Source organism: Pectinophora gossypiella, chromosome 7, assembly GCF_024362695.1.
Source record: "Pectinophora gossypiella chromosome 7, ilPecGoss1.1, whole genome shotgun sequence".
NCBI classification, from domain to species: Eukaryota; Metazoa; Arthropoda; class Insecta; order Lepidoptera; family Gelechiidae; genus Pectinophora; species Pectinophora gossypiella.
The window spans coordinates 5,180,082-5,195,439 of record NC_065410.1 but is presented as its reverse complement, the minus strand read 5'-3'; the positions used below and the strand labels follow the sequence as shown (position 1 = coordinate 5,195,439).

The 15,358-nt window shown below is 38.1% G+C and overlaps 1 protein-coding gene across 2 annotated transcripts; it reads left to right on the top strand.

Moving 5' to 3' along the window:
* Window positions 1-849: 849 nt before the first annotated feature.
* LOC126368127 (E3 ubiquitin-protein ligase RNF8-like) lies at window positions 850-14,884 on the top strand. 2 transcript variants are annotated; one of them, XM_050012001.1, is made up of 12 exons: window positions 850-1,051; window positions 1,267-1,866; window positions 2,252-2,503; window positions 2,771-2,968; window positions 3,507-3,584; window positions 6,508-6,621; window positions 6,930-7,183; window positions 8,382-8,500; window positions 10,265-10,322; window positions 11,740-11,805; window positions 12,597-12,817; window positions 13,611-14,884. In XM_050012001.1, exons 1-12 carry the CDS (start codon window positions 962-964, stop codon window positions 13,742-13,744), a joined length of 2,184 nt encoding a protein of 727 aa, XP_049867958.1. In that variant the 5' UTR covers window positions 850-961; the 3' UTR covers window positions 13,745-14,884. The 2 variants fall into 2 exon arrangements, with proteins under 2 accessions (XP_049867958.1, XP_049867959.1); XM_050012002.1 differs by lacking the exon at window positions 10,265-10,322.
* The last annotated feature ends 474 nt before the right edge of the window (window positions 14,885-15,358 follow it).

Here is a 15,358-nt window from a genome sequence, read left to right as displayed (position 1 = left end):
TCATCCTCTTACCAAGGTTGCTATATTGCAGAAGATGGTATTAACCATGACAACGGAAACCATCAATACAAACTGCGCTATTTATCGCCTAATGTTTCATTAACCTGACTAACCTACTTCCTGTTTATATACACTTGCCTACTTTGGTATATGTATGAAATTATTTTTCATACCACAAAACCACAATCAATCAAATTAAAACAAACAAATCCATCTAACGGTAACATAACTACCGGTGTATTCAATGGACGATCCTTTAGTCGAGTGTTATTTTTTATAGGTAGGTATTGCAGTAATGGCGAAAATATACCTACAATCCAGTAAAATAGAGCAGTAGCTAGCATGCCAACTACCGGCACATGGCAAGCTAAACTTGGAAACAGTAGGAGTAGATACGTCCGAAAATTTAAAAACATTAATTGACGAAGGGCGCAGATTGTACAGATGTAATGGAAACACGATTTCTCTTGAAATTGATATTTATTACCAGCAAGCAAGCAGAAAGACACTGAGAAAAGATAATGACGGGGAGTGCCAGGCACAATACATTATAAAGTAAGAATAAAATCTAGCCAGTCGCTAACATAATACCGATCTGTGATAATCACAGACTAGTAAGAGATACTACGTACACTACACACTACACACTGACATGCAAGTTGCCAGCTACAGGCATGTTTATTCCGCATAAATTATTTGATTTTGAACGTGCCCGCGCCTTTTTTTTCTATGCTTTGGGCTTTGTTAGTTCTGATGTTGGCAATCTTGCTCGTTACCAATTAAAAAAAAATGGGAATATGTCTATGGTACTGTCAAACATCAAATAACTCATTCATTTCACTCATTCTGCTCATTCAATTGTGTTGTTCACTGATTGTGATTAATACCAAAAGATGTTTTTTTTATCTTCATAAACTTGCTCATTATTTTAAATCATACGAAACCCTAATTGTAACATAATATGATGGAAAACGAGGTGTATTTAATTTCGTGCAAACCTTTAAAACCAGAATTTGAAAAACTTAGGAAACTTAATATATCCACTAACACTGTAAGTACATACATTAAATGAAAGAAAAATATTATTCGTTACAGAATATATATTATTATTTCTCTCATATAAATCGATATGCAACGCGAAGGTGCAGGAACTTGATAAATAATAATATCAAAATAAATATATTTTCATAAACCTAGTAATATATGTTAGTCGTGTTTTGAATAATGGTATTATCTCATAGACGATAAAAATATCCTACTTTACAGTTTACAGTTGGCCGAGGACTCACCAACACGGCGGTTATACCATTCTTACCAATATCGCGAAACCACTGCACATTCAGAAAGACAGAAAATGGTGACTGGACTGTTGAGGACCAAAGTTCCTTTGGAATCCAAGTTAATGGGAATAGGTTAGGGAAGGGAGTAACTAGAAACCTTGTCCATCAAGACGTCATCACGCTGGATTCATGTCAAGAATTTGTATATAAGTTTGTTGACCCATCTGGAGACATGTTTCAAATACCGAGGAAAAGGATAAAGTTAGAGCATAATGTAGACCAAGACATTATAAATGACGTAAAGCTAAAGTTTGAAGAGTCACAAAGTTATGAAATAAAACATATTGAAGAAAAACTGCAGAGTACGAAACAAATGCAGACAACAACAACAATTTTAAAAAACAAGTTACAATTAGATATGAACAGGAAAATACAGCAGCTGGAGAGAGATTTCGAATTGCAGATAGAAAATTTAAAAGGAGAGAAAAATGAGGTTGAACGGCAGAAGGCATTACTCATGGAAGACAAGGAAGTTCAGTTGGCCGGCATCCGGGAAGAAATGGAGGGAAAAATATCAGAATTAATGGTGAGTCTTTAACTGTTGAACTGCTTTGCTTAAAATAAGAAAATTATTACCATTGGAAAGATTTACCAAACAATTTTATGATAACTTGTGGTTAAGTCTTATTATTTGTTACACATATTTTTTACAATAACTTAACAATTACATATTCTTAAACTTAACAATACAAATAATTAAAACTAAACTACTAAAACTAAAAAAAAAATAAGAGAAACAAAAGTATAACTACAGGCTCAATATTATTGTATTTTATTTTACACTTTGCTGACTTCCCAGTAAATGGCAGTAACAAGTCCTAATATTTATGTCCCTCCACTGCAGGTTGTTGAGACCCAATTGTTATAAATATACTGTGCCTATAGATTATAATGAAAATATTTCTACACAGAACCAAATTCAAAAACACAATGAAACAGAAACAGAGTTACTAAATGAAAACAATTTACTCAAAGAGAAACTGCAGAAAGAAAGGGAGGAGTTCCTCTCTGAGCTAAATAGAGAGAGTTCTTCAAAACAAGACATGTTAGAGAAGCTAGAATCAAAGATAAGAGAGCAAGAGGAGATAAGACTCAAAGAAAAACAACAACTAGAAGAAATGCTCAAGAGAGAAACTGAAGCCCTTAGATTAGCTAAAGAAAAGGTAATTATTGTTCTTTTGTTTTTTAATACCTAATAAGTTTTTGATAGACTGGAATGGAAAATGCTACACCGACAAGAGCGTGGCTCTTAAATTGAGGATGAATAAGTTTTTAAATTTTAAAGCATCCTCAAACTCTTTATCTGAGTTATGCTTCCCGGAACTTGAAATCAACCTCTTTTTATTGTTGTGCCTCTTTTTATGCGAGAGTAACCCTTAGAATGGTATAATCTTGATGTAAATATTAAAATGAAAATTGCCTTGTTACAGGAAATAAAAGAACTAGAAGAACAAAAGAAGCAAAGGGAACAGGAACTAATTCAGGAACTGAATAACATAAAGCAGAATTTAGAAGCTCAGGTGGAACAATCAGCACAACAAAGACTCAAAGCTGAGCAGGAACTCGGTGAACAAGTGGAACAAATGAAGAAACTTAGTGATGAAGATAAAGTCAAAATGGAAATTCTGGTACGTAGTTCTCCTAAATTAATCTTTGTCGTCCGCGCGAAAGTTCTTATTATCGCCTGAGGTATGTGAGCGGTAGGGTAGTAGACATATACTGACTGGCTGACTGAGTCAGTGACACGGGTGTCCGTGAATCAGTCATTCACGCCTTTCCCGTGTAACCGCTCACATACCTCAGGCGATGAAACCAACTTGAACGTGAATTATAGTTATACAGCCTAACCAAACAAATATATACAAGTAAATGTTTGTACCTATAGGTATTTGATAGCTGAGAAAAATGTACTTGTAACCCAATTATAAAAAGCTTATGAGTGCATATTTCTTTTATTGGTAAGGCATGAGTGCATATTTCTTTTATTGGTAAGGCATGAGTGCATATTTCTTTTATTGGTAAGGCATGAGTGCTTATTTCTTTTATTGGTAAGGCATGAGTGCATATTTCTTTTATTGGTAAGGCATGAGTGCTTATTTCTTTTATTGGTAAGGCATATAACATCTAATAAGAAATATTGGAAAATGACACAGTTTATTGTTTCAGAAAAAAGAAAGAGTAGAAATAGAGAACAAGTTGTCAGAAGCTGTATTGAATGCACAGAAGTCAATTGAAGAGGCTCAGGTATGCATCTATATTATGTCCAAATTCGCTAGACCCCCTGTTGGTAGGGTTGCGTAGACGTAAGATATACATCTAGTTATTTTACATGGGGTTATATGAACCATTTCATGGGCATTTTATAGGAGCAAGCTACAGAGGCTACAAAAGGTCTTGAGGAGTGGAAATCTGTTATTCGAGCTCTACATCCTAACAAGTAACAAGTCGAAGACTGGTGCACTAGGCACAACCTATCGGTAAATCCGTCCAAGACGGAACTTATACTTTTCACAAATAAACGGAAATTGGATAACTTAAAATTACCCAAACTTTTCGGCACAAATCTCAAATTAAGTAGCGAAGTCAAATACCTGGGCGTTATTCTAGACAATAAGCTGCTATGGAACAAACACCTAGAAAATAAACTGGAGAGAGCCTGCATAGCGTTCTGGCAATGCAAACGGCTCATGGGGAAAACTCTCACCTAAGATCACGCTTTGGCTATACAATACCGTGATAAAACCATTACTAACATATGGAGCAGTCGTTTGGTGGCCCAGGACCGAGCTCAGCACAACCATTACAAAGCTACAGCAGTTCCAGAGATTGGCCTGCTCTGCTATTACCGGCTGCATGAGAACTGCACCTACTGCAGCACTAGAAGTAATTCTGAGCTTGCCACCCCTGGACCTGATCGTTAAACAGGAAGCCACGATGGCAGCGATGAGACTTCGCAACACCGGGATATGGGATACAAATGGCATAGGCCCACATACCAAAATTCTAGACAGGGCAATACAACATCAGAAACTTTTACTCGCCCCATGCGACAGAATCCCACAAACACAGATTACAGAAAGAAATTATGTGATAAGTCTGCAGGAAACAGAGCGAGATCAATCCGGCATCAGGGAACTCCGCATCTACACAGATGGTTCCAAAATGTCCTCAGGGACGGGTGCCGGAGTCTTCTCTCTCGACTTAAACATTCAAAAATCAGTGGCTTTAGGAAAATACAGCTCCATTTTTCAATGCGAATGTGTAGCCATAATTCAGGCCGCCAGCACAGTGAGGAAGAGAAATGTCAAGGGTTATGACATCAGAATCCTCTCAGACAGCGCAGCTGTCTTACAAGCCCTAAATAGTGACAACATAACCTCGGGGCTAATATACGAGTGCCACAGAGAACTGCAGAAGATGGCCTTAACTAACAAGGTTACCCTGCAGTGGATTAAAGGGCACAGTGGATCGCTGGGTAATGATGCCGCCGACGAACTGGCAAGGAGAGGATCAGACACAAGGATATATGGACCCGAACCAATCCTACCGATACCTTTCAGTCAGTTACGCTCGTGGGTACGGGACCATACCCTGCAACTACACAACGACAGATGGGCACAGCTGCCCACATGCAAACAGTCGAAGGATATCATGCCTATGATATCCAAGAGCTTCACTCGTCGACTGCTTCGCTTAAACCGCAATGACCTTCGAATAGTAGTGGGCAGTATTACGGGTCACTGCCCACTCAACAAGCACCTATTTAACTTAGGGATAACGGACAGCCCACTTTGCAGAGGCTGTCTAGACGCAGAAGAAACTGCCCCCCCATGTAATCCTGGAATGCACGGGAGTGTCAGCACAACGGGTAAAAATCCTCAAAGAAATGGGGTCGCTCCGCGAAGCCTGTGAAAACCCCAGGAGGCTTCTGAGCTTCTGGAAGGAGATAGGTTGGCTTACGTAGTCAACAATCACACGCATAATGGGCCATCTTAGAGTCTAAATGCGGAAAACAGAGCCCACTAACATAACATAATATATCTACATCCTAACAGGGGATAATAGCATTAGAAGATATGAACCATGTATAATAAATTACAGACTACTTTGGTCTGTTATAGAGTAGACTTTACTGTAATACTATTCCAAATCAACAAAGTACACACACATATTAACTAATGACATGGAGTAGCTGGTCACAAGTAAACAAACTTGCAGCTTTTGACTTGAAGTCCTAAGATGGATATCATGAATAGTCCATAGCTTCTTTATTTTTTTAATTGATTATAAAAGAAAAATAAATAATATATTCTGTATGAAAATCCACCAGTTAAAATACATATTTACTCATTGAACTGCTACCAAACCGAAAAAAAGTGATACCATGTAGATCATCTCATTGTCTGTCCATATACCAATACGAGGCCTATTTAAAACAAAATGCTGAATAGTTTCCAACTAATCAAATCAGTTACTTTTTACTAAACGTCGAAACACATAATTACTATAGAATTTGTATAAAAAAGCGCACTGTGACGTCATAGAAAAACGACTTATTATTACGTTTTTTTTTATTAAAATTCGTGAATAAGTTAAGAAAATGCTTTTCATTAGTTTTAAATCAGTCTTTATTTAGTACTCAGAATTTCATAATTTATCTTGAGCCTAATACACACACGCGCCGTGTGAATCATCTCCAGGGTTTCGACCAATAGACGTAGTGAATGATATCTACGTATGTGGATAGACATCGTACGGCTTTAGTCAAAGCCCTCGATATAATTCGCGCCGAGAGCGGTGCGATTGCCGTGCTGCAAGGGCTGGTGGTAAAAAATATGTCTATCTAGAATCATGGTGGTATGGTATGGCTTTGTAATAGGCGCCATCCCCCTTGCGTCCGACAAAGTACTGGGGGGCGGAAGGCAAGAGGGAAACCACTGCCCTATTTTTCCCTAAAAAAGTAGCATAGAAAATGCTGCACTGACAAGAGCGTGGCTCTTAAATTGATGATGATGAGAATCATAGACCCATATGATCTTTTGGACGAACGATTTTTGTTTTATTTTCTCATTTTATGAAAATTTTAAATGATATTATTGTCTTGTTCTAGTGTGTGGCATACTTTATAATAAACAATTATGTTATACTTATTCACAAATTTCCACAGGCGCAAGTAAAGGAAAGAGAAATAGAGCTTGCAGCTATCGCGGCTGAGAGGATACAGAAGGAAGCAGAACAGTCCAGTGAGGTGATATTGTCTTTACAAGAGCAACTCGAGAAGGTATGAATTTCCTTTGAAAAAATCCTAAAAAAAGCCTTACCTCAAAGTTAACACCCTGAGCCGAGGTTTGCGTCAACTCAAGCCTGTTTTCTTTGTACCTGGTGAAAGCCCTCAGCTATTTGTCCGGCCAAGTAGTTAATGCTATCTGAGGCAAATCTACAATAAGTCCAATAATGGCCCCGATTCCTGCAAACACCTCCTTATTTTATTTTAAGTTATACCCGCCATTTTGTTATCCGCCGAAAAGGGACGGATGAAATCTTCGATCGACCAAGCGCTTTTTAACTAATTTTCCACTTCATTCACAGATGAGATCTCAGTTACAATCAGTGGAGACTGAAAAGAACATACTACTTGAGAGTCTCGGCCCGCCAGACTCAGGAGAGGGCACTTCCAAACAGACGGCAATGGCCGAAGTCGGAGAGCTGATGGAAAACGAACTGCAATGCAGCATATGCGCGGAACTGTTCATCAAGGCTACAACCCTGAATTGCTCGCACACTTTCTGTATATATTGCATCACTATGTGGAAGAAAAAGAAAAAGGACTGCCCTATCTGCAGGTAAGGTCTTACTAACATCACGTAACTACTGCCTATCGTCACCTTCCAGCGAAACCCACATAAGCGCCTTATTGAAATCACATTCTGAGTGGTTAAAAAGACCACATAAAAGCAATTCACCTAAAAAGCAATATTCCAATTTGACATTTTACATATATAAAAGAATGCCAAGAAATGTCAAATAGCAAATTTGCTTTTCTTAGATGATGTGTACTAGTTTCAATATAAATTATGAAATTCTGATTACTAAAAAAAGAGATCTAAAATGAAAAACATTTTCTTTTTTCTATTTAACTTATTTATGCATTTTAATCAATAAAATGTAATAATAAGTCAGACATTTTATGGCGTTTCTCTTAGACGTCACAGTGTGCTTTTTCATACAAATTCTACAGCAATTTCGTGTTTTGACGTTTAGTAAAAAGTAACTGATTTGACTAGTTGGAAACTAGGCTATTGCTTTGATTTGGCCTTTTTAACCCCCTTAATGTGATTTTCTTCAGCAAAACCTGGATTTCATTCTTATTTCATGTGATTTTTCAAAAAGACGCGTACGCGTTTTTCCATTTAAAGCGACGCTATATACATCGCACGTTTGCGCACAGACCTCGGGTATACAACATATTACACCACGCCGTTCCACTGTGAGTTGGTGGAAATGATTGGGCGAGCCAAACCATTCGCAAGCGATTTTGAGCAGCCTTCTACTTAACATTAGGATATAGCCTGGCCTGACTGACCCTTTTTTTGCCAACATATACATACAGGGTGTTAGTGACATCGTAACGAAAACTTTCAGGGATGATTCAGACCATGATTGTGAGTTGATATCAAATGGAATTTTCCGTCGCAAAAGTATAGAACGGAAAGTAACTTAAAAAAATACAAATAAAATAATGACTTTTCCGACAGGAAATTCCACTTGATATCAACTCAGAATCATGGCCTGAATCATCCCTCAAAGTTTTCGTTACGACGTCACTAACACCCTGTATACGTACTAAAAGAGCTGCTGCAGACGATTCAAAGTGTAACTATGTTACCTACTGAATAAGGATATATAATTGAATTTTAATTTTCCACCAGGGTAAGCAAAGACTATGGAATTCCATTTCCTTCGATCCTGACACAGGAACAAAACCAAACGCAACCCTTTTCTTTGCTAAATGTGTAAGACTAATAACTTTTATTATTTCAGAGCACCAATCACATCTGAATGCAAAAGCCTAGTACTCGACTCATTTATAGAAAAAATGGTACAGAATTTAACGGAAGACACAAAGAAGAAAAGGGAAGAACTATTAAAATCCAGAGAAGGTATGATTCCAAGATCTCGTAATAGGAATTAGAAATATTAACGTTACTGCATAAATAATTCAATGCCAGAGTGTGAATTCACTCGGAATTGCTAACGAAGAGATTCCCTAAGTCAACGACCCACGTTGAATATGTCGTCACTAGATCTTACAATTGATCATTTCATGAAATAGAATATCACTGGTTGGCCACATCATGATGTAGTTTGGCCAGATCAATGAATACAAAACGTTTAATGACATGAGCAACTAAATGCATGACTACTTCATGATATGGCCAAACGTTGGCAATCATGTCGTAAAATTAGTAACATTATCCAGCGGTAGTGGCGCTGGTGTCGATTATATTTAAAACTTGATTGATATTATATTCGATGAATCAATGTAACTGTCCAATTTTCCATATCGAATAGGCAAAAGAACATAATTTGGCACTTAAATTAATCGACTATTCTCATTTTTATTACACCACATAGCATGGATACCGCCTACATTAACGATATGGCCAAACGTCGATCGAAATATCATTAAACGTTAAGGTTTCAGCGATATGGTTGTTTATTTCATGAAATATGTCCATTTTATGAAATGGTCGAAGACATCATGAAATGATCAATTCTACGATCTGCCCACAACATATCGTCACTGGAAAGGCAAAATTACATAAGCGCCAAATTATCCTAAAATAGACATAGAAAATTAAAAACAATGTAATTTTACGTTGACGTCACCTAAATTGAACAAATTGGTAAAATATTTTTGATAAAAAAAAAATCAAACTATAGGCTTTTTCTTGAAATGGCATTTTGGCGCTTACGTAATTTTGCCTTTTCAGTGTATACAATTTTTCCATCATCCTAGGCAAATTGTAGGTCTATGCATTTTCCTGATATCGACGACGGCGACGTGTATTGACCTCCTCACTGTAATTTTTGTGATTATTATTTAAACGTAGATTAAAGGAACATAATAGATGAGGTGTCGAGTCAATTTTTGTATGAAAATTGTTGAGTATGAAAACCGTAGCGTAAACGTGAGGGCCACGCAGTGCCATTGCGCACGCAGCGTGTATATGCCCTTTGTTTGCATCATGAACGCGAAATGACAAATTGACTCGTGCGAGTTATAAGTCGTGACTCGTGCCTATCATATTTCTTTTAATATTTATCTGATAAGAGAACGGGAACAATGCAGCTTCATAAACTATATATCTTATCACTCGCGAAACAATAAAATAAAGATAATAATTTTGCTATGGAAAATAATAGGCAGAATCACTGATGTACCTTTAGGCTATTAAAAATCATTATTTATATAAATGTACAATATAAAGTATTTTTACATTATAATTTTTGTTAATAAATACTAATCGTAATAAAAGACTGAATTTGAATATCTAGTAATTGTAAAATAATGAAATGTATGTATAAGTATCAAATTTGTGTGTGTATGTATTTAATAAATAATAAAAATGTAATTAAATTATTTTGTGTAATTAATTACCGAGAAACCTTTGTTCAGAATTATATTTTATAGTATTATTTTTTATTTAAATAATATAATAATAATATATTACCTATTTTAAACTCTGTGTATTAATCTAGGTACCTAATATATATAGAATCGTCCTTTGATCAAAGATTGTTTTTCTTTAAATTATCACCTGCACAGTACTGAAACCAAATTAAATTATATTAGTGCATAGTCTTATATTAAAGTTAGGTTTATAAAAAGGAGTAGACTTATGAAGCTGTATTGTCCGCAGAACTCGAGAAAGAATTGCTCGCAAGCCCTACCGGACGCCCATCGCCCATGGCTAGCCGGTAAAATAATAATTAATATTTTTAATAATAAATAAATACGTACTACTCATATACTAATGATATTATAAATGCTAAAATATTAGAACGACGGCGTATTAGTAGTCTAATCACACCTCGGACACTATATACAAATATCTTATTCTTAGCGCCGTACCGCACGCACTCCGGCCATTTAAGACTAAATTAAGACCCAGAGGGGGTGAGGTAAATCTAGCTCGGAGCCGATACCAATTGGTGCGGGCAGAGAGTTACCGTTATATACGTAGTTATTATTATTTATTATATAGTCTAGTCTAAATTCCAAGGAGTATTATTACTGTGGAGTATTTACTAGAACATACGTAACAAATACTCGTATCAGTAGCCGTAGTACGGCACCCGCGACGCCATAAATGAAACAACATATTATTATATTTTATCTGGTGGTTAGAGCATTGGGCTCACGATCTGGAGGTGCAAGATCGATTCCCGATGGGGACATTGTCGAAATCACTTTGTGACTGTCCTTTGTTTGGTAAGGTCCTGATTGTCTGAAAAAGTAAGATGCTTCCATGCTTCGGAAGGCACGTTAAGCCATACAGATTACCCAAAGCTGTCAAATTGTATTACTATTATATATTGATGTCTAAAGATAAATACCTACTATGGGTTTGTAGTACGTATAGAACTGTAACCGTCCACTTCACCCCGCACCTTTTCGTAGCGCCGGTTCACCCCCTCTGGGTCTTACTTTAGTCTTGTAAGTGGCCGTAAGCCGCTAAGGAGAAAGGGGTGGGGGTGGCGCGGACTGTCTGTCTCGTTCGATACGATAAGAATTGGGAATGAAGTGTCCCGGGCATAGAATAAGGAATAATACTACGTATAGAACGGCAACTCTCAGCTCCCCACCAGCTTCTGCTAGCTTTTACCCCCCTCGAACTTAATTTAGACTGGAATCGAATCGTATGGCGTCAAACGTCACACACACAGATGCGCGTGTACTATAAAGTTAATGTGTGGTGTCTGTGTAAAACGAGGTTGTTTGTATGAAGTGCCCAGGGGCGGGGTTTGTTCGTGTCCGGGGTGTGGTGTAGGGACAATATTCATCATCATCATCAGCCCATTAACGTCCCCACTGCTGGGGCACGGGCCTTCCCTATGGATGGATAGGGAGATCGGGCCTTAAACCACCACGCGGGCCCAGCGCCGATTGATGGTTATTAACGACTGCTAATGCAGCCGGGACCAACGGCTTAACGTGCCTTCCGAAGCACTGAGGAGCTCGAGATGAAAACTTTTTTTTTGTGGTCACCCATCCTATCACCGGCCTTTGCGAAAGTTGCTTAACTTGAACAATCGCAAACCGAGCACGTGTACCGCTGCGCCACCGAGCTCCTCAGGGACAATATTTTATAACATTGTAAATATTTGTTGACAGAGGAAGTAGCAGCGATGACGAGACCGACTCAGACGTACTCGGGGAGGAAGAGGACCACGAGGAGTAGTGCGTATCCATGTTTATATAGTACCATCGCGCCTGTATCTCCAATGGGGTAGGCAGAGTAATGTTTATGCCACCAGGCATAAATTCTGGAAACCACGTGATATCAATCATCTACGATCAAACATGATCAAAGTATTCAAACACAGAAAAGTCGAATTCAGTGGTTTAGAGCGTGAGCCGAGATCCGTGAGCACGTTGTACCGATGTTAGTCACCCACACACGTTAGGTTATTTATTTATTTATTTTATTTGGTACAACAACAGTCTTATATCTAATTGTACAATGTATGATTTCATTTACAATATGTAAGACCAATTACATCTATCCACATATTACATAGTAAAATACAAAGAGGATGCCAAAGGAAAAAAAAGAAGAGACAGTGTGTGTGTGTGCGCGTGTGCGTGTGCGCGCGTGTGTGTGTGTGTGTACGGTCACAAGCAATGATGTACCTTATGTACTTGTAAGTGACATCGTAATGAATATTGAGGGAGATGATTCGGCTCATTATTCTGAGTTAATATCAAGTGGAATTTTCCATCGCAAAAGTATAGAATTGAAAATAATTAAAAAAACTAAAAAATAATAACGAATTTTCCGATTGAAAATTCCACTTGATATCAACTCAGAATCATGGCCTGAATCATCCCTCAAAGTTTTCGTTACGATGTCACTAACACCCTGTATATTCAATTACATATATGTTTTATTTTGTGATATTTGCGTTTTGTCATGCAACCATAGATAGCTGTTTTAGAGTGTATGTATCCAATTTGAATGAACTTTGTAGCGACGACGACGAATTCGGCGAATACGGGTTCCGCGCGCAGCGCTACTACGACGGCTGGCCATATTCCCACAGTGGATCTGACTATGATTCCGACGCCTCCTCGGCCTCGTCCGCCGCCTCCGCCGCAGTCGCGCGCGTCGCTGCGGCAGGTGCGGCTGCCGGCCAGGGCCACGCCGCCAATAATGTTCGACCAGCAGCGGGTGTTCCAAATAATACAACCGGTAACTATCCATTTTGTCTCCATTGTTTTAAGGTATAAATTAGACACATAAACAGCCTATATACGTCCCAATGCTGAGCACAGGCCTCCCCTCAATCAACCGGAGGGGGTATAGAGCATACTCCACCACGCTGCTCCACTACGGATTGGTGGAGGTGTTTTTACAGCTAATAGCCGGAACCAACGGCTTAACGTGCCCTCCGAAGTACGGAATCATCTTACTTTTTCGGACAATCAGGTGATTCAAGCCTGAAAAGTCCTTACCAAACAAAGAACCCGGACCTCCAGATCGTGAGCCTAACGATCTAACTACTAGACCGCGGAGGCTGTTAATAAAATAGATATCTAAGCGCTATTGTGTTATTCTTTTTGCTAGTCATTTTGATTTTGATGCTATTTAAATTTTTATTTTGCTTTTTTCTTGTATTACGGCCATATTAGTGCCATCTCATCTCATACCACACCACCATACCATATCTGTACTTCTCTTTAGTGTTGTGTTTATATGTGCAATAAAGCGTTTTTGTATTGTATTGTAATTACTAGTGACATTATGGATTACATAAAATGCCTATGTAATATTACAATAGGATATTTGACTGGATCAAAGATAAACTATAAAATGCTAATCTAGAAATGGAAGCCAGTTTATGATAATCAAAAATTAATTTCAGTTTTGTTTTTGACTTATTTTGGAATTTTGAATTTAGTAACAATGAGTACCTACGTAGGTTGACGCTTTTCGTAAAAAGTACCTCATTTGACTAAGTTATGTATTAAAATATTGTGAACAGAACGGCCAGACGGTACTAGTGGTCGCCGGTCCCGGCGCGTCTCCGGCCGGCCTGGCTCCTACTACGGCGGCTACGGGCGCTGCTTCAGCTGCGGCGCGCGCGGACACTGGGCGCCCGGCTGCCCCTTCAGATAACAACACTCGCTGAACATACAGCCTGATAATTAAGAGTATAAAATATACAGTCATTGCTGCTAATTCCTGCACACTATCTAATTTTATTTTAAGTTACACCAGTCATTTTCTTATCCGCCGAAAAGGAAAGAGACTAATATTCGACAAGCATAAAATTCATGGAATACACGTCATTTTCAGGCAGAAAAAAAATACATTTGTCAGTAACCCGACAGAATTAAGTTGACAGCACACGTCGAACTGGTTGTATACCAGCGAGACACCTATTTGATTCGCCCGGGTTATTCATTCATTCATTCAACAGCTGTCAATCAACCGTCCGTTTCCTCTTTTGCGGATAAGAAAATGACAGGTATAACTTAAAAATAAAATGGGATGGTGTGTACATGAATTAGCATCTTTCACTCTCAGAACTATGTTTTAATGTATGGTAACATTTTCTTAATGTTGCGGGTACCTCATGATAGGAAACTGGGATGAAAACCAGTGGATTGCGTGCTGTACATATACGTACGCACGTAAGTATGATTCCTTTGCATGTGATCAAAACATTTTACTTTGTGATTGATTAGTTATCAATTTCGCTAGTTACACAAACCAGTGCCATGATTTGAGTTTACGGATATTTGCCATTTACATTCTTTGTCAAACTGTACCCATTAAAGTAATGGTTAATTACAGGTCTTAAGCGGTTATTATACTATCGAATCCATGGTATAAGAAACCCAGAAAACCAGGTAGGCTCAAAGTTGCCATTTCGTGAAAAAATAATTACCCACAAACAATGTTTTTATATTTACTTTGTAAGGAAATTTTGAACTTTTAGTAAAATATTTACTTACAATTTTACTGATTATTATACATATATATTTGACAAGTGATAGTAATTAAAAATATTAGTAATTCAATTAATTTTCAATAATAAAATTTGCAATGTTGGAGATATCAATGTAATGGTAACAGTGGTCACACTTACGTCATCAAAAGGCTAGCAATGGCGGCTCGTCATAATATTGAGCATACCTACCTGGTTTTCTTATACCATGATCCAATCCATTCTTCCCGATACTTCAATTCAAGGTCACGGGCTGCGCGTTCCGGATTTTGCAGTCTAATAGCAAATTGGTGGGCGTAACCATGGTAACCGCGATCTAGACTATTCTAATAGCGGCGATTTTACCAATCTCGATGCGCCAGCCCGTGACCTTGACGCATCAGCCTAAGTGGCTAGTATAATCGCTTTACTGGCTAAAGCCAAGACATTGATAAAGAACATACATCGGTAAGATCGCGACGGATTTTAGTTTCCACTAACCAAGGTCATTGATCTCACAACCCACACGAGAGAAGTTTTCATTAGGTAGGCTGACCATTTTGTGATTACTCGAATCTGTAGCCAATATAATTGGTTCATTTATGGCGTCGCGCACTACGCGCTGGCAACATGCTACGAGTACAGGGGCCCTTGCCCTAACCTGGTAAAATGGTACCCATCCTGTCTTGTAAAGATATGTGATTGACACCGGTCATTCTCACGAAGTTTTTTATTTCAAGTTTCCATCACAGACATAATGACGTCACAGAAATTACCCGAAAATAAAGGACTTTCCAAGC

What these genes read in the sequence shown, in the direction of transcription:
- LOC126368127 (XM_050012001.1), top strand. Translation starts at nt 962, where the DNA reads ATGATGGAAAACGAGGTGTATTTAATTTCGTGCAAACCTTTAAAACCA. An exon ending in GAAAAATATCAGAATTAATG is followed by an intron (nt 1,867 to 2,251) that starts GTGAGTCTTTAA and finishes ATTTCTACACAG; the next exon opens with AACCAAATTCAAAAACACAA. An exon ending in GAAGAGGACCACGAGGAGTA is followed by an intron (nt 11,806 to 12,596) that starts GTGCGTATCCAT and finishes TGAACTTTGTAG; the next exon opens with CGACGACGACGAATTCGGCG.